At 37.0% G+C, this 19,978-nt stretch overlaps 2 protein-coding genes across 6 annotated transcripts in view; one reads left to right on the top strand and one right to left on the bottom strand.

Moving 5' to 3' along the window:
* ITGBL1 (integrin subunit beta like 1) overlaps positions 1–5,319 on the top strand; it is a 136,566-nt gene extending 131,247 nt beyond the window's left edge. Inside the window, exons 10-11 of the mRNA XM_010394119.4 lie at positions 2,835–2,948; positions 4,453–5,319. Coding sequence (XP_010392421.1) covers positions 2,835–2,948; positions 4,453–4,544 — 206 coding nt within the window. The 3' untranslated portion in view covers positions 4,545–5,319. The remainder of the gene's footprint in view (positions 1–2,834; positions 2,949–4,452) is intronic.
* A 346-nt stretch (positions 5,320–5,665) lies between these two features.
* The window catches only part of FGF14 (fibroblast growth factor 14), a 384,596-nt gene continuing 370,283 nt past the window's right edge, over positions 5,666–19,978 (bottom strand). For all 5 annotated transcript variants that reach the window (XM_010394116.4, XM_010394115.4, XM_010394117.4 and 2 more), the window contains 2 exons: positions 14,982–15,180; positions 5,666–12,458 (listed from right to left, as the gene is read on the bottom strand). In XM_010394116.4, the coding sequence (XP_010392418.1) occupies positions 12,322–12,458; positions 14,982–15,180 (336 nt within the window). In that variant the 3' untranslated portion in view covers positions 5,666–12,321. The remainder of the gene's footprint in view (positions 12,459–14,981; positions 15,181–19,978) is intronic.

A 19,978-nucleotide genomic window follows, 5' to 3' on the forward strand; every position in this document is an offset into this window, starting at 1 on the left:
TCTTGATCCTAAGATACGTGTCTGGAAATCATGTCTTACCGCATACTCATACTTTAAAACATTGTTCATAGCTAGTGAAGCACTACCCAGAAACCAAAATGGCAAATTGTTCTTTCTGATTCATTAGAGTGAGAAGAAAATAATGACTGCTGGTCAAATAAAAGGGAATTTCAAACCTGTGCACTAATGGTGGTTATTCCATTTTTGTTGGAAACCTAGCCAGGATATGCAAGTGGTATAGTGGACTGAGGATAGCTTGAATTTCTGTGTGTAGGTTTTAATAGACTGTGAGGAGTCCTGGTTTTCAGCAGATAACTGCTGAACACTATCAGAAAATTGCACTCTGCTAATATAAGCAAAGTTGGGCATCCACTTTCCTAGGCTGTTTTCAGAATCTTGGCTCGCTGACTGTGCCACCTGTGGCAAAAGCTCTTCCCAAGGAAAACAACAACACCCACCACACTGCTGCCTCCCTGGCAGTAAAGATAGGGCTGTACATGGCGACTGTAACGGTGCAGGATGTGGGCAAGGTAATGAGCCAAATCCCATCCTAGAGGATCTGGCTGGCATCCCAGGAAACACCCTGCAACTCATTAGACTCAATTAAACTGAGGAGCCTCCCAGAGCAGCATGCCCCGTTCAGGGAAAAGACTCGATACACTCATTTCCCTAACAGATTTTGTATTTTGGAGCCTTATCTTCCTTGGTTGACTTGGTGTTAAATTTGCTGTATCTTCTCCAAAACAGTTTCAAACATCTTGGGCATCCCTCAGTAGCAGCATCAGTGCTTGCTTATGCAGAATCACTTCAGGCTTCTTACAGTGTAGTAATACTCTTAATAACTGCTTTAATTTCACTGAAATGCTCATACTATTCCTCATTATTTTCAAATGTCAGTACCTTGCAGTTTGTATAAACAGAGGTATTTGGTTTAAATTACCCTCAAATATGTCTTAGTGTATCTTACCGAGCAACCTTGTGATACGTATGCTATCCTCCACTGCCTCTTTATACAACGGCATTTTTGATCCTTGTAGGGAATGTCAATATTTTCTATGCCAGTGGCCCAGTAAGCAATATTCAGAACTCACAGAAAAAGTAGATGCTTAATCAAATACTTCCATCCTCAAATGTTCTGATCACTAGCTCTTCCTGAATATATTTACATGTTCCATATGTTACAAGTTAAAGCATTTCCCTAAGATTAGGCAATGAGTTAATTTTTGTAAATTTAAAATAAGCATTAAATTACACATTTAATTAAAAATTAGATACTCTGCTGAGGCTGTTCTGAAGTATTCAAGAATTAAGCTTCAGTATTTGTGGGAAAAGCAATGGAAAATTGGTTGATATCAGCCGATGCAATGTTTATTCTTTAAGAGTATTAGGATTATTGCTATGGATTTTATTCAGAGGTCACTGAAAGAACTGGGAAGATGGAAAAGCATAATTTTACAGGCTTTGGCTCAGGCCCTGTTAAGTAAGCCATGAATTCTGTATAGGTTATATTCTGACATAACCTCGCTTCCTTCTATATAGTTTTTCTTTAATAATGCATTAAACACATTGGTGAATTTTTAATGGAATCATTCTGGAAATATTGCAGGAGGCTAGGATTTCCAAGTGCATTTAACACATTTATAGGCATCTTCTGTTAAAGGTCAACTGCTTCTTTGGTGACATTTTTTCTTTAGCTCCACCTCTCATAGTTGAAAATTTTGCATGTATTCTTTGCTATAATTTATTTGGTGTTTATTTTATTTTTTTAACATTGATTTCTGCTCTAATCCCTTTTTAGGGCTAGGCCCACAAAAGGATTTTTGCTTAGCAGATACTAAGATCCTCACCTCAGTGTTTACATGTCTGAAATCTGTACAGGGCCAGGCTGCTGAAGATGCGATCTGTAAAAGCCAAGTCTCTTAAGCCAAGTGTTGGAATCATTTAGGAGGAATTACCATTTCCTTGTGGTATTTCTAGTTGCAGAGAAGCCTCTCTCACCCACTTCTCAGGCTACAGGCTTCCTGACACGATTGTCAGGGGGCACTTGTCACTTTCCAGGATTCAGAGCCGTGAACCTTCTCCTGAGGGTAAGAATGTCTCAGAGCCTTAAAGGGAGGCTTCTGGTGCTCCATGGGTTATGGGATTACCTGAATTTGACCAGAGAGTCCCTCCTTTGCCTGTGAGCATGTGGCCTGACATCCTTGAGGAGAAGGAGAACAGCATGTCCCAACAAGGGGCAGTAGGGCACCCTGCAGGAATGAGCCAGTTGCTGAGCTGCCATTATATGCACAAACTCTTTCTGACCTAGAGCAAATATTTAGTAATTCAGTGGGAGGTGGAAAAGCTTCATTTGTGCTGATAAGGATTTTGGGGGTCTACAGATGTTAGTCTTGGGCACTTCTGGTCTTTTGTGAACTCACCCCTAAAAGCTTTATTTTCTTCCTGGGTGTGATTTTGTTGCTTTCAGTAACAATGGGTCAGGGACAATTTGAGCTTTTCTAGTAAAAAAAAATGAAGTTCCTGGGAAGAGAAGTCCTGTTTGTAGGTCTCTGAAACCAAAAGAAAGCTTCAAAATGTGAATCCTGATTAAGTGAAATAGCAGGATCAAAGCATTAGTAGTAACATCCCACCATACTCTAGCTCACGCCAAAAGAATCCTTCCATTCAAAAGGCTTTTAGCTTGATTATTTTCTTTTGTGCTACGGCCTCTTAGACAGCAATTTTGTGCACATGCACATGTACGTATGTGTGCATATGTGTGACCTGGGTTGTTATTTCTAGCCTGAATATGCCAGTACTCTTTGACTGTGTGTAATAATTTTTTGTGATTTCAGGTTCCTGCCACTGTGGAAAGTGCATCTGTTCACCCCAGGAATGGTACATTTCGGGTGATTTCTGTGAATGCGATGACAGAGACTGTGACAAACATGATGGTCTCATTTGCACAGGTGCAGTACGGGCTAACACTTAATTGCTTCAGGAAACAAACTGGGTTGATGGGAATTATGTTAGACAAAGCCCAGCTTCTTTCCCCGTTGACGGAGGAAGCACCTTTGCTGGTTATTCAAACCTGTTATGATTGTTTCTTCATGCAGCACGATGATCTTAAGGTTTGAAAACAACAGTTAAAAGCCTGAGTATGAATTTAAATAAGTAAGCCAGCTATGGAACCCATCAACAATTCTCACTCTAACAGACTACAAGTTACTGTTTCTTGGCAAAGGACACAGTCTCAGTATTACAATCATTAGGTTTCCTTTGCCTTTGTTCTTTTACTGGACATTCCATGTGTCCATTTAAGTCACAGACAAGATTCACTTGTCTCATGATCCCTGGTGGGTTAGGGGCATAGTGGTGTGGGTTAACAGAGCTTCCTAGCAATCAGGCAATTGTCGGTGGGAGGCTGGAACACCTGGTAGCTTTCCTTATGAAGTGATGGTAAATGATTCAAGCAGCTTCACCTTAACATTGTCTGAATATGCAGGTGGCAGATGTCGATAGAAATGGGCAGGCTGCCAACAAACCCTCATGACAAACATAGTGACAAGAAGTAGCATGGGAATTGCTAAATTAACTCACTGGCTGCTTCCTGTTACAAATCTTAATTTTAGAAAATCTTTGCTGAGCGATTATTAGATGTGAAAGAACTCTGCAAGCCGATTAGAATGAGAGTGGGAAGGCTGACACTAGTAAATTGTGTCTTCCAGCTAGCCCTGTTTGCAAGGGTCATTTTCTGGAGGCAAGTAGCCAGTATAGCAGCAACAAGAGCCTTATCTGCAGCTCTAATGGCTAGTCATGGATCTTCACAAAGTCAGAAGGAAGAGGAGTTTACATAGATACAAAGACTACAGAGGTCTCAAGCTGAACATCTGAGAGTCATAAAAAATATTTAAATAAAATTAATACATGGATCTCAGTACTAAATGTTTCCCTGTTTCAAAACAGGGCCAAAATATTTTTCACTTAAGAGAGAGTTTGAGATAGGATTTATTTGTATAGCACTTCTAGATTTTAGGTTTAAAGATTTTGTGTTCAAAGTCATGGTTTTATTGCTATTCAGTTGGTTGCTTTTAATGACTTTTTCTTTATGAATAATAGTTAAAAGTAATCTTGTTTTTCTTTGTACTTGGAGGCACAGTGTGAACATTTAAGCCTCACCAGCTGGGTACAAACACTGGTGTACACAATTACACTACACCATGCACAGTTACAATATTTGCAATACTGCTGATGGAATATTGAGAACATGCTATTAATGCCTTGTAAGTATAGGTGTGGAGTGGCTTCTTAATGCAATGGTACAGTAATTGCTTCCTTCCAAAGGAAAAAGGGGTAGGGGAATAATAAAGGAACAATGAAACTACTTTAGCATAGCTTTTTACTTCCCACAAAATACATTTTAATGTATTACATTTCGATTATGATAATTGCCCTTTATTCATTCTATTCTAGGTAACGGTGTTTGTAGCTGTGGAAACTGTGAGTGCTGGGAAGGATGGAATGGAAATGCTTGTGAAATCTGGCTGGGGAGAGAATACCCTTAATGAAGGATGTCAAAGATTGAGGAGGGTTTTTTTGTTTGTTTTTCTTTAGGCTGCTAGGACATTTAATTTCAGAAGTGTCTGGGTGTGGGTGTGCATGAATGCACACATAAGTGGTTGTAAATACCTTAGAACACATTTGAGGATCTGCTCATTAAAGAAATGCATCAGAAAACTAAACAAGCAAGCAGGACAACCCAAGCTCTAGAGGGTGAAGTCATAAAATACTGGCCCTATGGAACTTCTCCAGAGTTTTTTTAAATTCAGTGGAACCGATATTATACCTGTTGTGACTATTTCTTTGAGCAACCTTAGGCAAAGGTATAAGAAAACCGTTTTTTTAACATTATTTACTTGGTTGTCACATCTCCTTATCAGTATGCACCTGTAGAAGAGTAGCACTAGTTGAATATTTGTCAAATAATTAGTTTGATTTGTTTTATGGTGTTTGAAAAATACATGATTTGTCGCTTTTTTTTCTTTCCAATAATCCTGATTATGCACCAGCTCATAAAATGAGAGAAACTGTAAAGAAGCCTATAAAAATACTAATGGTTTTTTATTTGGTCAAATAATTGTGTCACTGAGGTCCAATTACGTGACACCCCTAGACTGAAGACCCAAAATGTTTGAATGGAACCTTTTCCACAAGAGAATTTTTAGTTTCTGTGGTTGATATGTCAGTAAGTTGGTTATCTAATCTACATATTACAATACTTTCAAATACATAACCTATAGAAACATAAGGAATGAAACTAATAAAGATATAAAAGTGTGATTGCCTATTCTGCATGTGTATTCTGCAGCTCAGATGTACTTCTACTGTACTGTTCTGTGTATCTACAGTTGCCTCCTACATGTAAAGCAAAGGAAAATTTTTTATTTTAGTAACTTTTAGGATGAAAATTCTGTCTACTCTTAGAAATCACTGTTCAGGATAGATTGCCCTATCACACGTGGAATTCACTGAATTTAACTGCTTTTATAGAAGTGGAGAACCTGAATGTCAACTAACTTGAAAAAACATCTGTGCTATGCTGTAGCTTGGTCTCAGCCAAAGATGTTTGGACTATGTCAACAAAGTAATTAAAGTTCTAATACAGTAAATACAAACAAAGCAGTGGTATGAACAAAAATTTTATTTTTATTTTCCAATGGTGAAATGCTGCTCAGTGTGAAATTCACATTGAGTTATGAACGATGCACAACTATTGGGACTTCCCTAACTTATTTACATATGAGTCTCTTATTTTTTTGTACATGTAGATTTGGCAGCCCTTGAATTCTTTAGAGCAAAAAAAAGAAATATACATTTTAGTTTCAAAAGTGTTTACATTTTGTGAAACCATGATTGAGCAAGAAATTGATTAAATGGCTCAAAAATACTTCTTTTAGATACCAAACTTTAGCATTGTGGTTTAGGTGCCAAGGTCCTGATTTTTGAAGAGGTACATGACTCAGAAATAATGGAACTATGTATTAACAAAAAAAATGTATTTCCATTATCGGTCTAGAAATTAGTTTTCTTTTAGGAAGGACAGTTTTGAAATAGGAAAATACAATGGTACAGAACATGTAATAGAATGCAAAGTTTCAAATTAATTTAACTGCTCTATTATTCCCCCATCCCATATAGCTTGCTATTTAACTACCACTTTTTTCCCCCTTAACCTGGATTCTTTCTTTCTTTCTATAAATGAAGCTCATGAAGCCCATGTTTTCAGGAAGTATAATTACCAAACATCCAACTTATATATAAGCTATGCAGATACATAACTAGACATACATCCCAAAGCTGCTAGCTACTCTCTTATCAGATAACCAAAATATTAGGCAGAGTTCTAAACTGTATTCATAAAGTATAAAGAATCTTCAAAGTAAAATTCATCTTGAAATTTTATTTTATATTTTATACTTAAAACCCTTAAACTCCATGGAGTTCAACAGGAATATTTTCTTAAGTTTTAGCATATATGCATTTTGTCAACCTTAGTGTCTGGGGAGCACAAATTGTTGCTTTTATTTATATTTATGAATAAGGAATACCACTGACCTGAATCATCTTATAATCGCTGGGTTTTTTGCTTATACATTCATCTGCTGAATCAGAGTGTAAACAATGAAGGATACAAAGTTCTCCTTCCATTCCTTCCATTTGTACTTAGTACTGTATTAAGAAAATACTAGATAATCAAAACTCTTATCTGGTGTCAGTAGATGCTTTTGACTTGTTTTGTGGCATCATAACATATTTATATATACCGTAGATCAGCTGTGGTATTTCAGGTACTCATTCATATATAAAAGAACAATTCTTTAGGTGGTTGCAGTGTTGTTGATGCATTTTACTTTGTCATTTGCTTTAATTTTAAATTTATATACTTAAAGAGTATAAATTAATTTTTATTTCTACTTTTTTTTTTAAAAACCAATCAACTCCAGCCTTTTGACTACTGGATGAATTATGTAGCCATAGCATTTCAAAAATTGTTATTCAGGTTGTTTGTTAACTTACATATGGAAAAAAATCAGAATATCTAAGACAGCTACTCTCAGTGGTTCATGAAAATGCAATTGTCAAACAAAATGGTGCTATTACTATAAACCTTAAAGTATTTACTAAGACTACTAAAAATGTAATGTACACATTAATTCTTTTCCAATTTTTCTTCTGTTTCCTATAATGTTGCTTGAACATTTCCCCTGCTTTCTTGCTGAGGTAACGGGTGATGTGACACCCAGCATATCTATTTTTGGCTCATTTCCTCTCTAGAAAAATGAAATCAGAAGGAATAAGATTATTATTCCACATGTGAATATAATAGCTGTATTAATACATTGTTATCTTACACCTCATTCCCTATGATGGGAATTCCAGATATATAAACTGTAAATACAGGAAGAGGCATAAGGAAGTGAAGCTTACTGCTTGATTCTTCATAACTAGTGACTGTAAAAACCTGCTTCCAGGCCTGTGGCAAAAGGCAAAACCAAATTGGATAAAGGGGGACTTTTTAATGATTAGATTGATAAACCTTATAAACAAAAAGGTACTATAGCCTTGTTTTCTTCTTATGTGAGAAAGAGCACAATCCAGAAGTGTGCCAATGCTTCTATAATAAACTTGCAGGATTATGCCTATTGTGTATAACATACCTGTAATATCACCTATAAAAACCTGTGGATTGATTTGCTTCTATAAATTATTAACCTGCTTGTGATCCTTCTTTTCCTGTGGCTATACTCTTTCTTAGAAACACATAGATGCATTTAATCATGTACTTGCTCTCACTTTTCTGATGCATTGCCCTTGCTTCTTTACAGAATGACATCTCACTTTGTAGCTAAATGATACAGCTAAATGATACTGGGATGAAGAAAGCTAAGTTGAATATTTCTGTGACTAAGTAATTGAACAAGAATTTTATTACATCTTTAAAAATAAGACATAGCATTTGCATTAGTCATCACAGAAAAAAACCCCCATTATTAAACATTTTAGAATGCATTGCACGAAATATGAATTTATCTAAAGGGCCATTTAAAAGAAAGAGAACCTTCTTATTTAGTCTAATTTTGCTTCCATTCGCATTGGAATGTAGCTGAATAATGTCTTCTTTATACCAATAAACAGATGGATCATCATGATACACTTTTACTGCATGGACCAAACTGCCTGCTTTCATACCTCATTTCTTAAGCTAGTTTTAAACCAAGACAAAACATTTCCCCATATATATGTATATGTATATGTATGTCAGGGTTCTTATCATTGTTTCAGGTATGACCATAGTCAAAGTGGATTGCTATACTTTTTATCTAGTGGAGGGGAGGGGCTGGGAGTGATTTATTAACAAGAACATTAATGAAAATGACAGTATATTAAAAAATCAATTGAGAATGGCTAAAAAGCCCAGAATACAAAGCAAAAGCTCTGTTATGTGAACTACAAAGCACTTAAAAGGAGCTAGAGGCCCTTCTATAGGCTCTATCACGTGAGCAATCTCATAAGGATTCTTGTGTATTTATAAAATTTTTGAAGTACAGCAAAATGGTGCTTTGTTGAAGTAGTTCATATCTCCTCAAAACTGGATCTCTAAAACTGTGCAGGTGTGACTGATTTTGCTAAATAGAACTGTAGCTGAAACACAGATTTAAAACGAGAAAAGGAGAGAATGACTTTGTGCAGTGTTAACATATAAAATGGTAAGATGAGGTTAGATTGCAGTGTGAACAGTCTCTCAGAGATTAGAGAAAACCCAGAAGAACAAAATACAAAGCAAGCATGCAGAAGACCTGGAATGCTGCAGATTCACAGACAGCTGCACATGTAAGTACAAAAACCCCAATCTGTAAATACAAATTGATTCCATCAGGTTTACTATACAGTACTTTAGTAGTAACAGACAGTTGAAAACAGCTTTCACTTAACAGCAAAATTAATTTTAGAGGGAATAAAATGGTGAAGTCTCATCCTGGAGAACAGCAAGAGAGGTATTATATTAAGGAGCTGAAATTTTCTTTGGCATGGTAAAGGGGGAGAACTGAGTTTGCCAACCTATTTACATGAAGTTTCACCATCCTGTGGCCAGTGCAATGATGCTTTGCACAGTCTGCTTCTTACATAAACTTTTTTGTTGGTTTCCAGTATGCCTTCATATAAATGTTTTATTCATCATGTTGAATCTGTGTATACAACAAATAAGAATAAACACAAACTGTACAATGCGGACAAACTCTTTGCATATATGTATGTAAATTTGTAACACTGACCAACAGTTCTTTGACAGACAACCTACAACATGCAGTTAGTTCATCCTTGCCATACTCTTCCCATGCAACAGATGAGACAAGACAAAATTAAAGGGAGGAAACAATGCACAAAGATACCTTTGTTATGTTTAAACAGATTGTAGAAAAAAAATTAGGACATTGATTCATTGGATTAAACACTCATATGAATTTAGCCCACAGAAACAAAATCAGAAGACAATAATTAAAAAAAAAAAAAAAAAAAAGCTGTATTTTCAGTATGTACTAACTGCTTAAAGAAATTAAATCTGGCCTTAATTATAGCCTCCCAAACTGGTTCACAGATCATAGTTACTCAGGACCAAAAGGTTAATGTTGAAAACAATGCCTATATAGGATCAGGCAATAAACCAGATCCTCCTTGCATGGCTCAGCCAGGTCTCCAGCCCTGTCTCTCCTCAGGCTCTTACAATGGATGAGTAAAAAGACAGCTGAATGGGACATGAACTCATGTATTCCCTCCTCATGAATCAGATGAGAGAGAATGTAGCCTTCAGCTGTTTTATCTTACTTGAAATATTGTCAAGTTCTCCTCTTATAACTGTAGGAAGGCCTGGGGCCACAGTGGGACCCTGCTGACAGTACAGCATCAAGGCTGCTGCCTCTCATGGGGCCTGCAGTGCAGAGCAAGCCCCCAGCTCACCATCTGAGTTGCTTTGGTTTGATTTTGTTTTCTCAGGGATGGTGCACAAATCCCACTGGACCAGATGGGATGAGAAGGGCACACCAAAGTTTTTAATAAAGTGTTGTTTTCCCCACGCACACAGATTTAGTGCTAGCAGGCAAGGGCACAGTCTTAAGTCAAAGTTTCTTTGCATTTTTATCACAGTTTTAGATTAGGTTTGTATTTTTTTTTCTCTACATGGATAGAGGGCTTCATGCTTAACTCATTCCCTCCCTAGAAAGACCCAACATCAAGCATTATCTTGCTGTTCTCATATCACATATACAAAAAGAAGTCTGACCTACAGAAAAAAAAGAAAAAGTTTATCTAGAATTTAGCAGCTTTACAGTAGCCTCCTTGAAGAGTGCACTAAATGTTGCTTATAAAAACAGAACACATTTGAAAAGTAGTATGAAGGGTTCATTCAGACTGAATCAGTTGTTCAGCTGAGCAGACAGGGAGTTTGAAATAATCAGCAGTCTCTTTTAGGGAATTCAGCACAAAGATGTGATAAAACAAATTGCCAGAAATACTGTGCTAAAAAAGGAATGGATGGTTTCCTCTTTTTGTCTTTAAATATCAAGGTAACAGCAAGAGGCCAAGAGAGTGTTGCCACAGTTTTCCAGACTGAGATACAGTTTGATCTTTGCTGCCATTTCTAAGAAACAAATACCTTCTTAAGCATACAGAGAGTGCCCATATTTTTAATCCTCTGAAAGCCTGTGACTAAGTGTGCAAAAACTTCAGTGGCATCTCTGTGGTGTTCTCTAAATTTTCCCCCCACCCTCCTGTCCTTCATCCCCCACAACATTGACTTAATTGTTCACAAGTGACAAACTCAAAGGGTTGATGTTGTTTCTGGTAATATGACCCAAGGCTTCAATTTTATGATGTTTTTGATTTCTTCTAGGTTCATGTAGGAGAAAGTACAGTATATAGAGATCAAGGCAAGGCACCTTCAATCTAGCAATTTGGTGGGCATGTTATCCTAGGAAGCTGGGTGGAGGTACATACTGGGATATCAGTGAAATACATAGGACTGGACTTTGCATGCTTAGCTAAAAATAAAAATAAAGTTTTGTAATATGTCCAGTTTTAAAACTTCTTTTTTAAAACACCAGAAATATTAACCTATAATTTATAACTACCCTTTGCATTGGTGCTGCAAAATAGAACACAACAGCATCCTTGCCCATGCTTTGCTAAGTAGGTGTGGGATTCAGCCAAAAATAACAATGGCATTCAGTTCGGTTCCTTAAAAACAGGAAAGGATTATATTTGAAATGGATTTAGGTAGCGCAATTCTGATTAGTCTTACTTTTTATTTTTTTTTATTGGTGGTGGTTGTTTTTCAAACAATGAAGATTTAGTAGATGAAAAATGAGCCTTAATTCAGGCCTACAAGGCCTACAAAATTCTTTGGACCCACTTTTCCAAAAATGAGTGGGTCTTGCTCGCTGGGCAAGGCAAATGTTACCATTACCAGTAAGCCTGTGATATGTATAAAACACACACACAAAAAGAAACTATAGGGGGATGCCAAACACACATTTCAGAAAACTCCCCGTTGGTTGTGTTTGACACTCTTCCCTCCACTTCAATGCCAACCTCAGAAGCACAGTATCTGTTACTAAAGAGTATTCACATTTAATCAATATTTTAAGCCAGAGACAACAATCCTATTCTTTATAGATATAATTTGTAATAATAGATTTTTGAAGGCTTCCTGATTCCCTGATTGCTTTCAAAACTAAGCCACCGGCAACACTTAAGTTATAGAGAAACACAATCCTTGCAAAAGGTCACAAACAGTGGAGCGAGCAGCCTTATAAAAAAGGGAAGAAGAGAAATCCATAATAGCACAGGTTTACAGCATCTAACTAGAAATTACTTGATTATTTGTGTGCTACAAAATAGAACTTAAACACATGGATTTTGCTGAAACTGGACTCAAAAAGGGATTATGGGCAATTGTCAGCAGGCAAGGTATCAAGTGTACTTGTGAAGTATGTCATTCACATGAAGTGTCACAGTCACAGAAAAGATATTAAAAAGGCATTCCAATATCTGGTAGGGCATTCCATGGTCTGAGTTTAGCTGGTTCATCCAGGTGTCTTCTTGTTGTGGTGGAGCTACATGTTGAGATTTATCCACTTGCAACAACTCAGTTCAGAAACAGCAATGGGCAAGTTGGTGACTTGCCGCAAGCTGATCCACAGACATGGCCGAGGGGAAGTCTGGCAAGGATAAATCGCTCAACTGTACTCAGGACTCAGTAAAGTCACAACACCTGTGAGGATCTGGCTATGTTGTCTTGCTCTTGTTCACTGGTTTGCCGCCATTCATTATTGCAGATGCACTTGTGCTTTTACTTGGAGTTACCCCAGCCTTTGGCACTGTTTCTCCAATATCATGCAAAGATGGTTCTCGATACATGGCAACTGAGGAGAAAGAAGAGAAAAGGAGAGACATTTTTAACAATGTATCAAATATAGGCATTCATCTCAAATAGGATTAATTTTCTATGTTCCTCTTGCATACCAGGGAAACTACTTATTTTGACAGACACTGGTTTTGCACCACTGATAGAATTGCGTGACCCTCCAAAATTCTCACACTTCTGCATCTGACTTAAAAATGCAGTGGGAAACTGAATTCTTGCTTGTTTAATATCTAATATAGGTTCTTGGAAATGAAAAACCAGTGTTCTGTCTTTGCATAAGGAACACAAAAATACACATGTATATACACATGTGTATGTATATACAGTCCTTAAATGAACATTAAATAAACACGCAAGCTGTTAGAAGTAAAATGTGATAAGACGGATTGTAATTTAAAAATGGGATCATACAATACAGTTGTCTAGACTTAAGTGTTGTTAGTCATACATTGCAAGACTAGGCTAGGGTCCACTTCTACAAAGTAATGTGTACATCAGTCTCCCAAATCTGAGGAATTTGGCCATGGTCTGTTCCTAAGGTATGTTCTGAAGAAGTGTCCAGGAGATGTGGAGAGTCCAAAAAAGGTTTGGGGGTTTTCCTTCCTCATTTCCGAAAAAATATGCAGTAGCCACTGAGCATCACTGACTGTAGAAGTGCAGAAAACTCCAAATTAAGCTATTAACTGAATTCTTAGAGGAATTAGAAGTTTGTCTCTGGGCTTCTGTCCCTATCTAACCACTTTAAATCCTTTGAGGGAAATACATGTATTCAATTACACAGTTCCAGCATTAAGCTGCCTTAATGATTAATGCTCTTGGATAATTCAATTTCATTTTCCATGTCACTGAATAAGGTAATATTTCCACTTATACCTAACTTCAGTAGCATTTATTTATATCAGAGCAATGTTAAAAGAGGTGTCACAGCAGTCAAAGGAATTAATCATCACTCTGATTTCCAGACTGGGTGTGTGCTGCCTTAGCACAATTCCTTCATCCCTTGGCTAATTAGAGTAGGAGGCTGGAGCTTCAGAGTACTGACCTTGATCTTCAATGGTGTGAAGTTTCATAATAAATGTAAAGGGCCCCACAGCATCATTAAGTAATCAAATACTTGTTCTAACATTTCCAGTGACATAATCTAAATCCTTTTATAGCTTCTGGAAGACTGAAATTAAATGTCTTCTCTAGAGTACATAAGGCTGGTTATGATCTATATCTTCAGAGTGGCCCATAAATGTGTTTAGGGCACTTTGCTGATTAATTAAAAGAGCTTGGTGAAATAACACTGTGACCTACAAAATTATTATGTTGAACAACATGAAATGGAACTATAAAGTAAGGAATTATATAGCAGAGCTGTCATATTTGATGATTCTCATAAGCAATGTAAATCAAGATATTTCTAAGCATTGTGTAAGCTATTTTGATGGAGTCTGATCATCCAAACATTATTGAAAAACAGTAACTTTTTTCCTAATCCATAGGAATTTGCCTTGATTTTAAAAATGCGCTGGCTTTCCCTCCCTATAATTCTCACTTTAATACAGAGGGATCAAGATATAAAGTATTGATATTGTTGAGAGCTTATGAAACAACTGTAAGCTTCCACAAGACAAGGTAAGCACAAAGGCATCAACCTAACTTCAAATAAACATAAGATTATTCTGATTCTTTCCTTATGATGAAACTAAAGTACTTTACAAACTCCTTCAATCAAAAATTTTCAGTTAAAGTATCAAAAGAAATTGGACTGCTAACCAAAGCATTACTCAGGTATGCGTTTTCAGATGGTAAATAACGAGATAATTTTCAGAATGACTGAGGCTATGTGTAGCAATTAGAACAATGAGGAGTGACATCAGGACAAGAAGCAAAAAGCAGCATAGGTTTATAAAGGCCTGCAGAATACATAGGATAACAAAAAAGTTCCAAGATATAAATGGATTTTTCAGAGGATGTGACATCATTTTGGTGTGTAAGGTTACTGTGACTGCTGTTTGCTCCTGTCTTGATTTAAAGGCCAACTTACATGAGTTGTGTACATTACTCCAATTGGCAAAGTAATACAACATGGTTTATTTTGTAGAGAGACCTTTTGTTTTGTATTAGAAAGCTTTTACTTTGAAATGCTAACATTTCATCCATTCCCTTTATAACTCCCAATCATCCTACAACATCCATTATTTAATTCTGCCTAATGAAAGGACTGTTTTCTCACTGCAAGACTCACAACAGTTTTTGTCCCTAACAGCAGAATATTTTAAAAGCAGCAAAAGGCTCTTCCACAAAAGATTTCTTTTCTTGTAGAATGACCTCTTTGTCCCTGAAAAAATGTTTTTACATATGCCCTTTGTAGCATCACTACACAGAAGCACAAAACTTCTCCATGAAATTTTGGGAATGGCATTGGGATTGGCCCCTGTGTGGGGCATGCACATTCAGGAAGGGCATTTTGGAAACCATTCCCTCTTCTTGTGAGATCTATAGGAGGGTCTGCCAGGGATGGACTGAGCCTCACCTTCCAATGGCTTGGGTAGAAAATGAGCTGCTGGTTTTGTTTTCTTCACTCTGTTTCCTTTCATGACCTGCCCTTCTTTGTTCAGCCCCAAAAACCAGGCCCTCCCGGACTCCTGTTGTCTGTAGAGCATGGATGAGTAGATTACATAATAATTTTCAAAAACAGACTCCTTGAATTTGCACTCTGGTGTAAAAAGTTCCTGTGGGAAGAAAAATAAATGTTAAATGGTATCTCCAAAGTGCAGGATTTGTTTTTTTAATGTACAAATACCTCGTGATAAGTTGTATATATGAGTTATGATAAGGTTCTGCTTTAAAACTAGAAGTACCGTCTTTCTTGGGAAGACCTCCAGTGAACTTATTTCACTTCCCATGCATGCCTTAGTTTACCCATCTGTGCAACAGAGATAGTGTATTTTTAAAGTAGAAAGAGAGCCACACAGGCATAACAGCACTATTTAAAATACAGGCATAATTATTGTTATTATGCCTATTTTTCTGATAGGATATACTTATAAAGATTAAGAAAGTCTATGCTAAAATAGTATTAATGAGGTATCAGTTGTTCTGTTTTAACTGAATGCAGCAGACTCCCTTCGGTTAACAACAACTAATATTTGATGCTTAAAGTGCTGCTACCAACATATTGACATATACAGCATTCCCTGTAGTCCAGGAAAGTACCACCACAGGAAATACTATTCTGATGTACAAATTTCTGGACAAAGAAAAGTATTTCCTACTGGCATCCTCAGCATTCATTCCAAAACTAGAATTTTTTTTCAGAAGTTACATTCAATACCAGCAGTTGTCCTAAACTCTATATAGGTTAATCTAAGCATAAACTTCTGTAGTCCAAGAGCCAAATAATAATTAATATATATATATTAATAACACAATTAACGAGCAAAATAAACAGTGTGAACATACATAGAGATAGAGATTACCAAAATTATTTGAAAAAACCCAGCAAGTTAGTAAGCAAATAAATATACATTTAAAATATCACAAGAAAATAGGATTCTGTGTGAATGTGATTTTTCCATCTGTGGACCTATCTGCTGAAGCCTGTAGAAGAAATAAGACATAAAAGGAGAAGGTAGATGTGGGAAAGGAGGAAGTAGCTTGCTAAGTTTTCAGAGCTCAAAGTTCTCAGCCCTGAATACTCTTTTTATCTTTCTTTTAGTCATCTTTCCTGAGAAGTGAAAAAATCTAGAAACATCATATTTTTTCACTTCTCCATTCACAGTATTTTTTTTCCGTTTCTTTTTGTTCCTGGCCCCATGCAGTACTGAGTTAACACCCAGCAGGCAGTGTATTTTCAGGGTCTCTATGCCATCCCCAGCTGCTGATATACTGTAAGAATTTCACAGCTGTTTCTGCCACAGATTTACTTTCTGGAAATCAAAGTCCTTAAAGACACAGTTCCCCATACCAAAAAGCACCGATTAAATACTTTTCTGAATGTGCACTGAATGTCACTTGGTGCACAACCTAGTTCTCCTAATGTGGTGGCGTACATGGTATTTGTCTTGCTACAGCTTAAGTTACCACCTGTAAGCAAAGCTGTCTTGATGAACACCAGGCACACTATTAGCATTCTCAATTATGGAGCATCTTTGAACTTCAGATTAAAAATAATTGATGTATTTTATGCAGCAAGAGACTAAAAGCAGTTACGGAGCAGCTGGGAAATAATTTGTGAGCCTGCTGTAAAATAGGTTGCTTTGGCTGTGTCAGCCAGTACACTTCGTGTCTATAGGTTGCACTCTTACAGGATGCAAAAAAATATTCTGAATTGTGCAATGGGCATTTTTTTGCACTACCACTTCTTTACCCCCATGTGTACAACTGCCTATATATAGATATGAAAATGCAAAAATGCAAACAGAGTCTGTACTAGAGGCACTGAATACTAATGACAGGAAAACACCTTAACTGCACCTTCTCCTTTGCCATGGGGCTTTTTCTCTCTGTTTGAAACTTTAAGACATCTGTTGTTTGTGTTACTCTCCTTTCTCCTCCACTGATTTCAAGTCACAGTAGGGCTCAAGGAGACTCAAAATAAAACCAGAAGGCAGGGTGGCATGCTAGAAGGAATGCCTGTTAAAGCCTAGCACAAGCATTTACATGCGAGTCGTGTTCCTTGGCTGTTGAAACAGCAGATGCTTATCAGGAAATGCCTACACAGCTCTCCTCATTGCCTACTTCACTGAAAATGCTACCCCCTGTGTTCCCCATGAAGTTTTACTTCCTTGTAACGCTCAATTACCATAAACACTACTTCTTAGCCAATACTCATATTTTTTGTGCTATAAACAAAAGCTGTTTATCATTCTATGTTCCTCCGTACTAGAGCTGGTTGGCTGCCTCTAAACACTATTTGTATGTTTTCCCTAACAATATCCATTATGATACTTAAACAAGGTTCCTTCAATTCATATCTCTTCTCTGAATCTCTCATTTCTTTGGCATTGCAGTAGTGTTTCTGACAGTGCAGAGTATATGAAGTGGTAGGCATTTACTTTACCAAGAAAAAAAAAAATAGATTATGTCAACACAATTATTTGGCTACTCCTGGACAAACTGGCATCATTACTACTATGTAGTTAGGAAAACCATAATAATAGTCTGATAATTCTTCTTTTTTTTTTTTTTTTTTTTTTTTTTTTTTTTCATACAAGGAAGAGTCAAACCCGAAGACTGTATTCTACCTAAAAATACTGCAGCTATCCTACACCAGATATCCAGGCAGGGCAACATCTTTGGACAGGGTTTGCATTCATCCAGTATATTCGGAGGCCATTCTACCCAAGTTAAACTCTCAGTCGAATGTCCCTTAAATATATGTTGCTTTAAAGCAGACTAATAGTTCCAGCAGTGTGGGGAGTATTCATTAATGAAAATTAGGCACCTGACAATTACTATACTCAACTGCGGACACCAGTTCCTCTAAGGAAAGAGTTAATCAGAAGGAGACTTCTGAAATGGCCCCCTTCCCTGGGGCTCAGGTGAAATTGAATATTTCTAAGTTAAGTTAAGAGTGGTGCCTAAAGTCTTGCCTCAGACACCATCTCAGCTGGCTGAAAAGCTGTACTGAATTTTCTCCAGTAAAGTAGCCATAACACCTAAGATGTTGTTTTTGCATGTACCTAGGTCAAATTGTGTATTTGACTTAACCCAGTAAGAATTCCCAGAAAATTACTAATGTGCTTACAGCACTGACTTACAAAAAAAAATCCGTGGGCGACTTTATTTAAACCTATTGTTGGGGGAAAGGTGGTACAGTGGAGTTTTAAAAGGGAAACGGAGTGGTGAGGACACTCCCCTAGGCTACCTCCCTATCTGTATCCAACCTGAAGGAATCCAAATCTGCATCTGGCTGACATGAATAATTTAGATCTTCCCTGCAAGAATGACTTTTTGGTTTTTGATCCCAGGACATTTTGTATTAGGAAGTGAATGAATAAATTGCAAAACCAGACATGACTTGAAAACAAGAACTTGTGCTCAGGATTCCTCTTTCAAGGTCAGAGCCCAGATTTAACCTGTAGTTTTATATAAAAAAATGGTTTTATCCTGTCAAAGCAACATTTGAAAAATAAAGTGCATACCAGCTGCCAATTTCCAAAACCCCAGGAATGGATTTTGGCTGTGAACTGCAATCTGATACAGCTTCCTGGGTCCCAGAGTGATGCCTTAGGTTTTAACTTTTGTATTTTTCAAATCCTGAACTGCTTAGTATGTAACTCTGAAACTTCATACAGCCTTCATACAGCTAACATAGCCTGTTAGCTACTGTTCTCTCATGCTGGTTAACCATAACAAACCCTCTCTAGGTTTGCCCTTCAAGGACACCTTGCTGTCCCAGGTCCCAAAATACATAACTAAAGCCTCTGACAGGGGGAGCAAACGTGAGGTAATTACATTACTACGTGAAATCACAATTGGAGAATTAACCCTCATATGCAAATGGACCAAACTTATAAAAGTGTTAAAAGCCTGTGACCAGGGGTCCATCTTGGGTGGAGCCCCTTGGAGGCTTTTGACTCCCAAAGCGTACCTTTGAAGGCCTTTCAAATAAATACCAGCTTTTTTTCTCTTAATCTTGGGTAGCCTCTGTTTTCAGATAGCCACTTCAAGGCATCAGGAGAAGTGAAGGATGTATTAAATTATACTTTGCTGACAAGAATTTTCACTTGGATATTTTTTCTACATTCTCACCAAATTTTTGCTAGATGTGAGTCCTATTTGGAGATATTTTAATTCTTCTAGTTGCAGTAGCATTAATTCATTCACAACACAAAGACTGTGAGTTCAAACCTGTGGAATCAAAAGTTCAGTCATTGCAGCATTCTTAGTTTTGGGGCCCCCACCAGCTGCCAAATCTTAGCATTATAGTATTCAAAATGATGGGGTTTTACCTCATGGAATCATGTGGTGGTATCAGAATCTACTTTCATATAAGAACAAAACACAAAAGAAATAAAATTAAAAAGAACCATTATCCAAATCAAAAAAGAACCATTATCTTCTCAAATCTGGGAGCTCCTGAACATCAGAGCTCAGATTACTGAGCTGTGTGGTGTCAACACAGAGATATAAGGGTTCTTGGAAAAAAGTAATTCAGATGACAACTGAGATGAATTCCCTACCAAGTAATGTTATTCTGTCAATCAAAAGCTGAAGTATGACATGATAAAGCTAAGCCTCAATGTCAATCAATAATATGGCACTGTAGCAAATGGCCATAGTTCAAAATCAAAGTACAGCAAACTTTATTGTCCCACAAACCATTGAGTAATTGAAATGATTTGAATGGATTATCCCTGTAACTTCTAATTGCTGTGATTTCACAATTTAGTTTGTTCAAGTTAGCTAGTTTTAGTGAAACTGCACGTCCTGTCTTAGCCATGACCTTTCACTTAAAACAAACCCCACAAAGCACAGCATTTTTCTAGTACAGGTCTCAGAAAGAAGAAATATGCTGTGAACCAC

The sequence above is a fragment of the Corvus cornix genome, chromosome 1 (assembly GCF_000738735.6).
Source record: "Corvus cornix cornix isolate S_Up_H32 chromosome 1, ASM73873v5, whole genome shotgun sequence".
Classification (NCBI taxonomy): domain Eukaryota; kingdom Metazoa; phylum Chordata; class Aves; order Passeriformes; family Corvidae; genus Corvus; species Corvus cornix.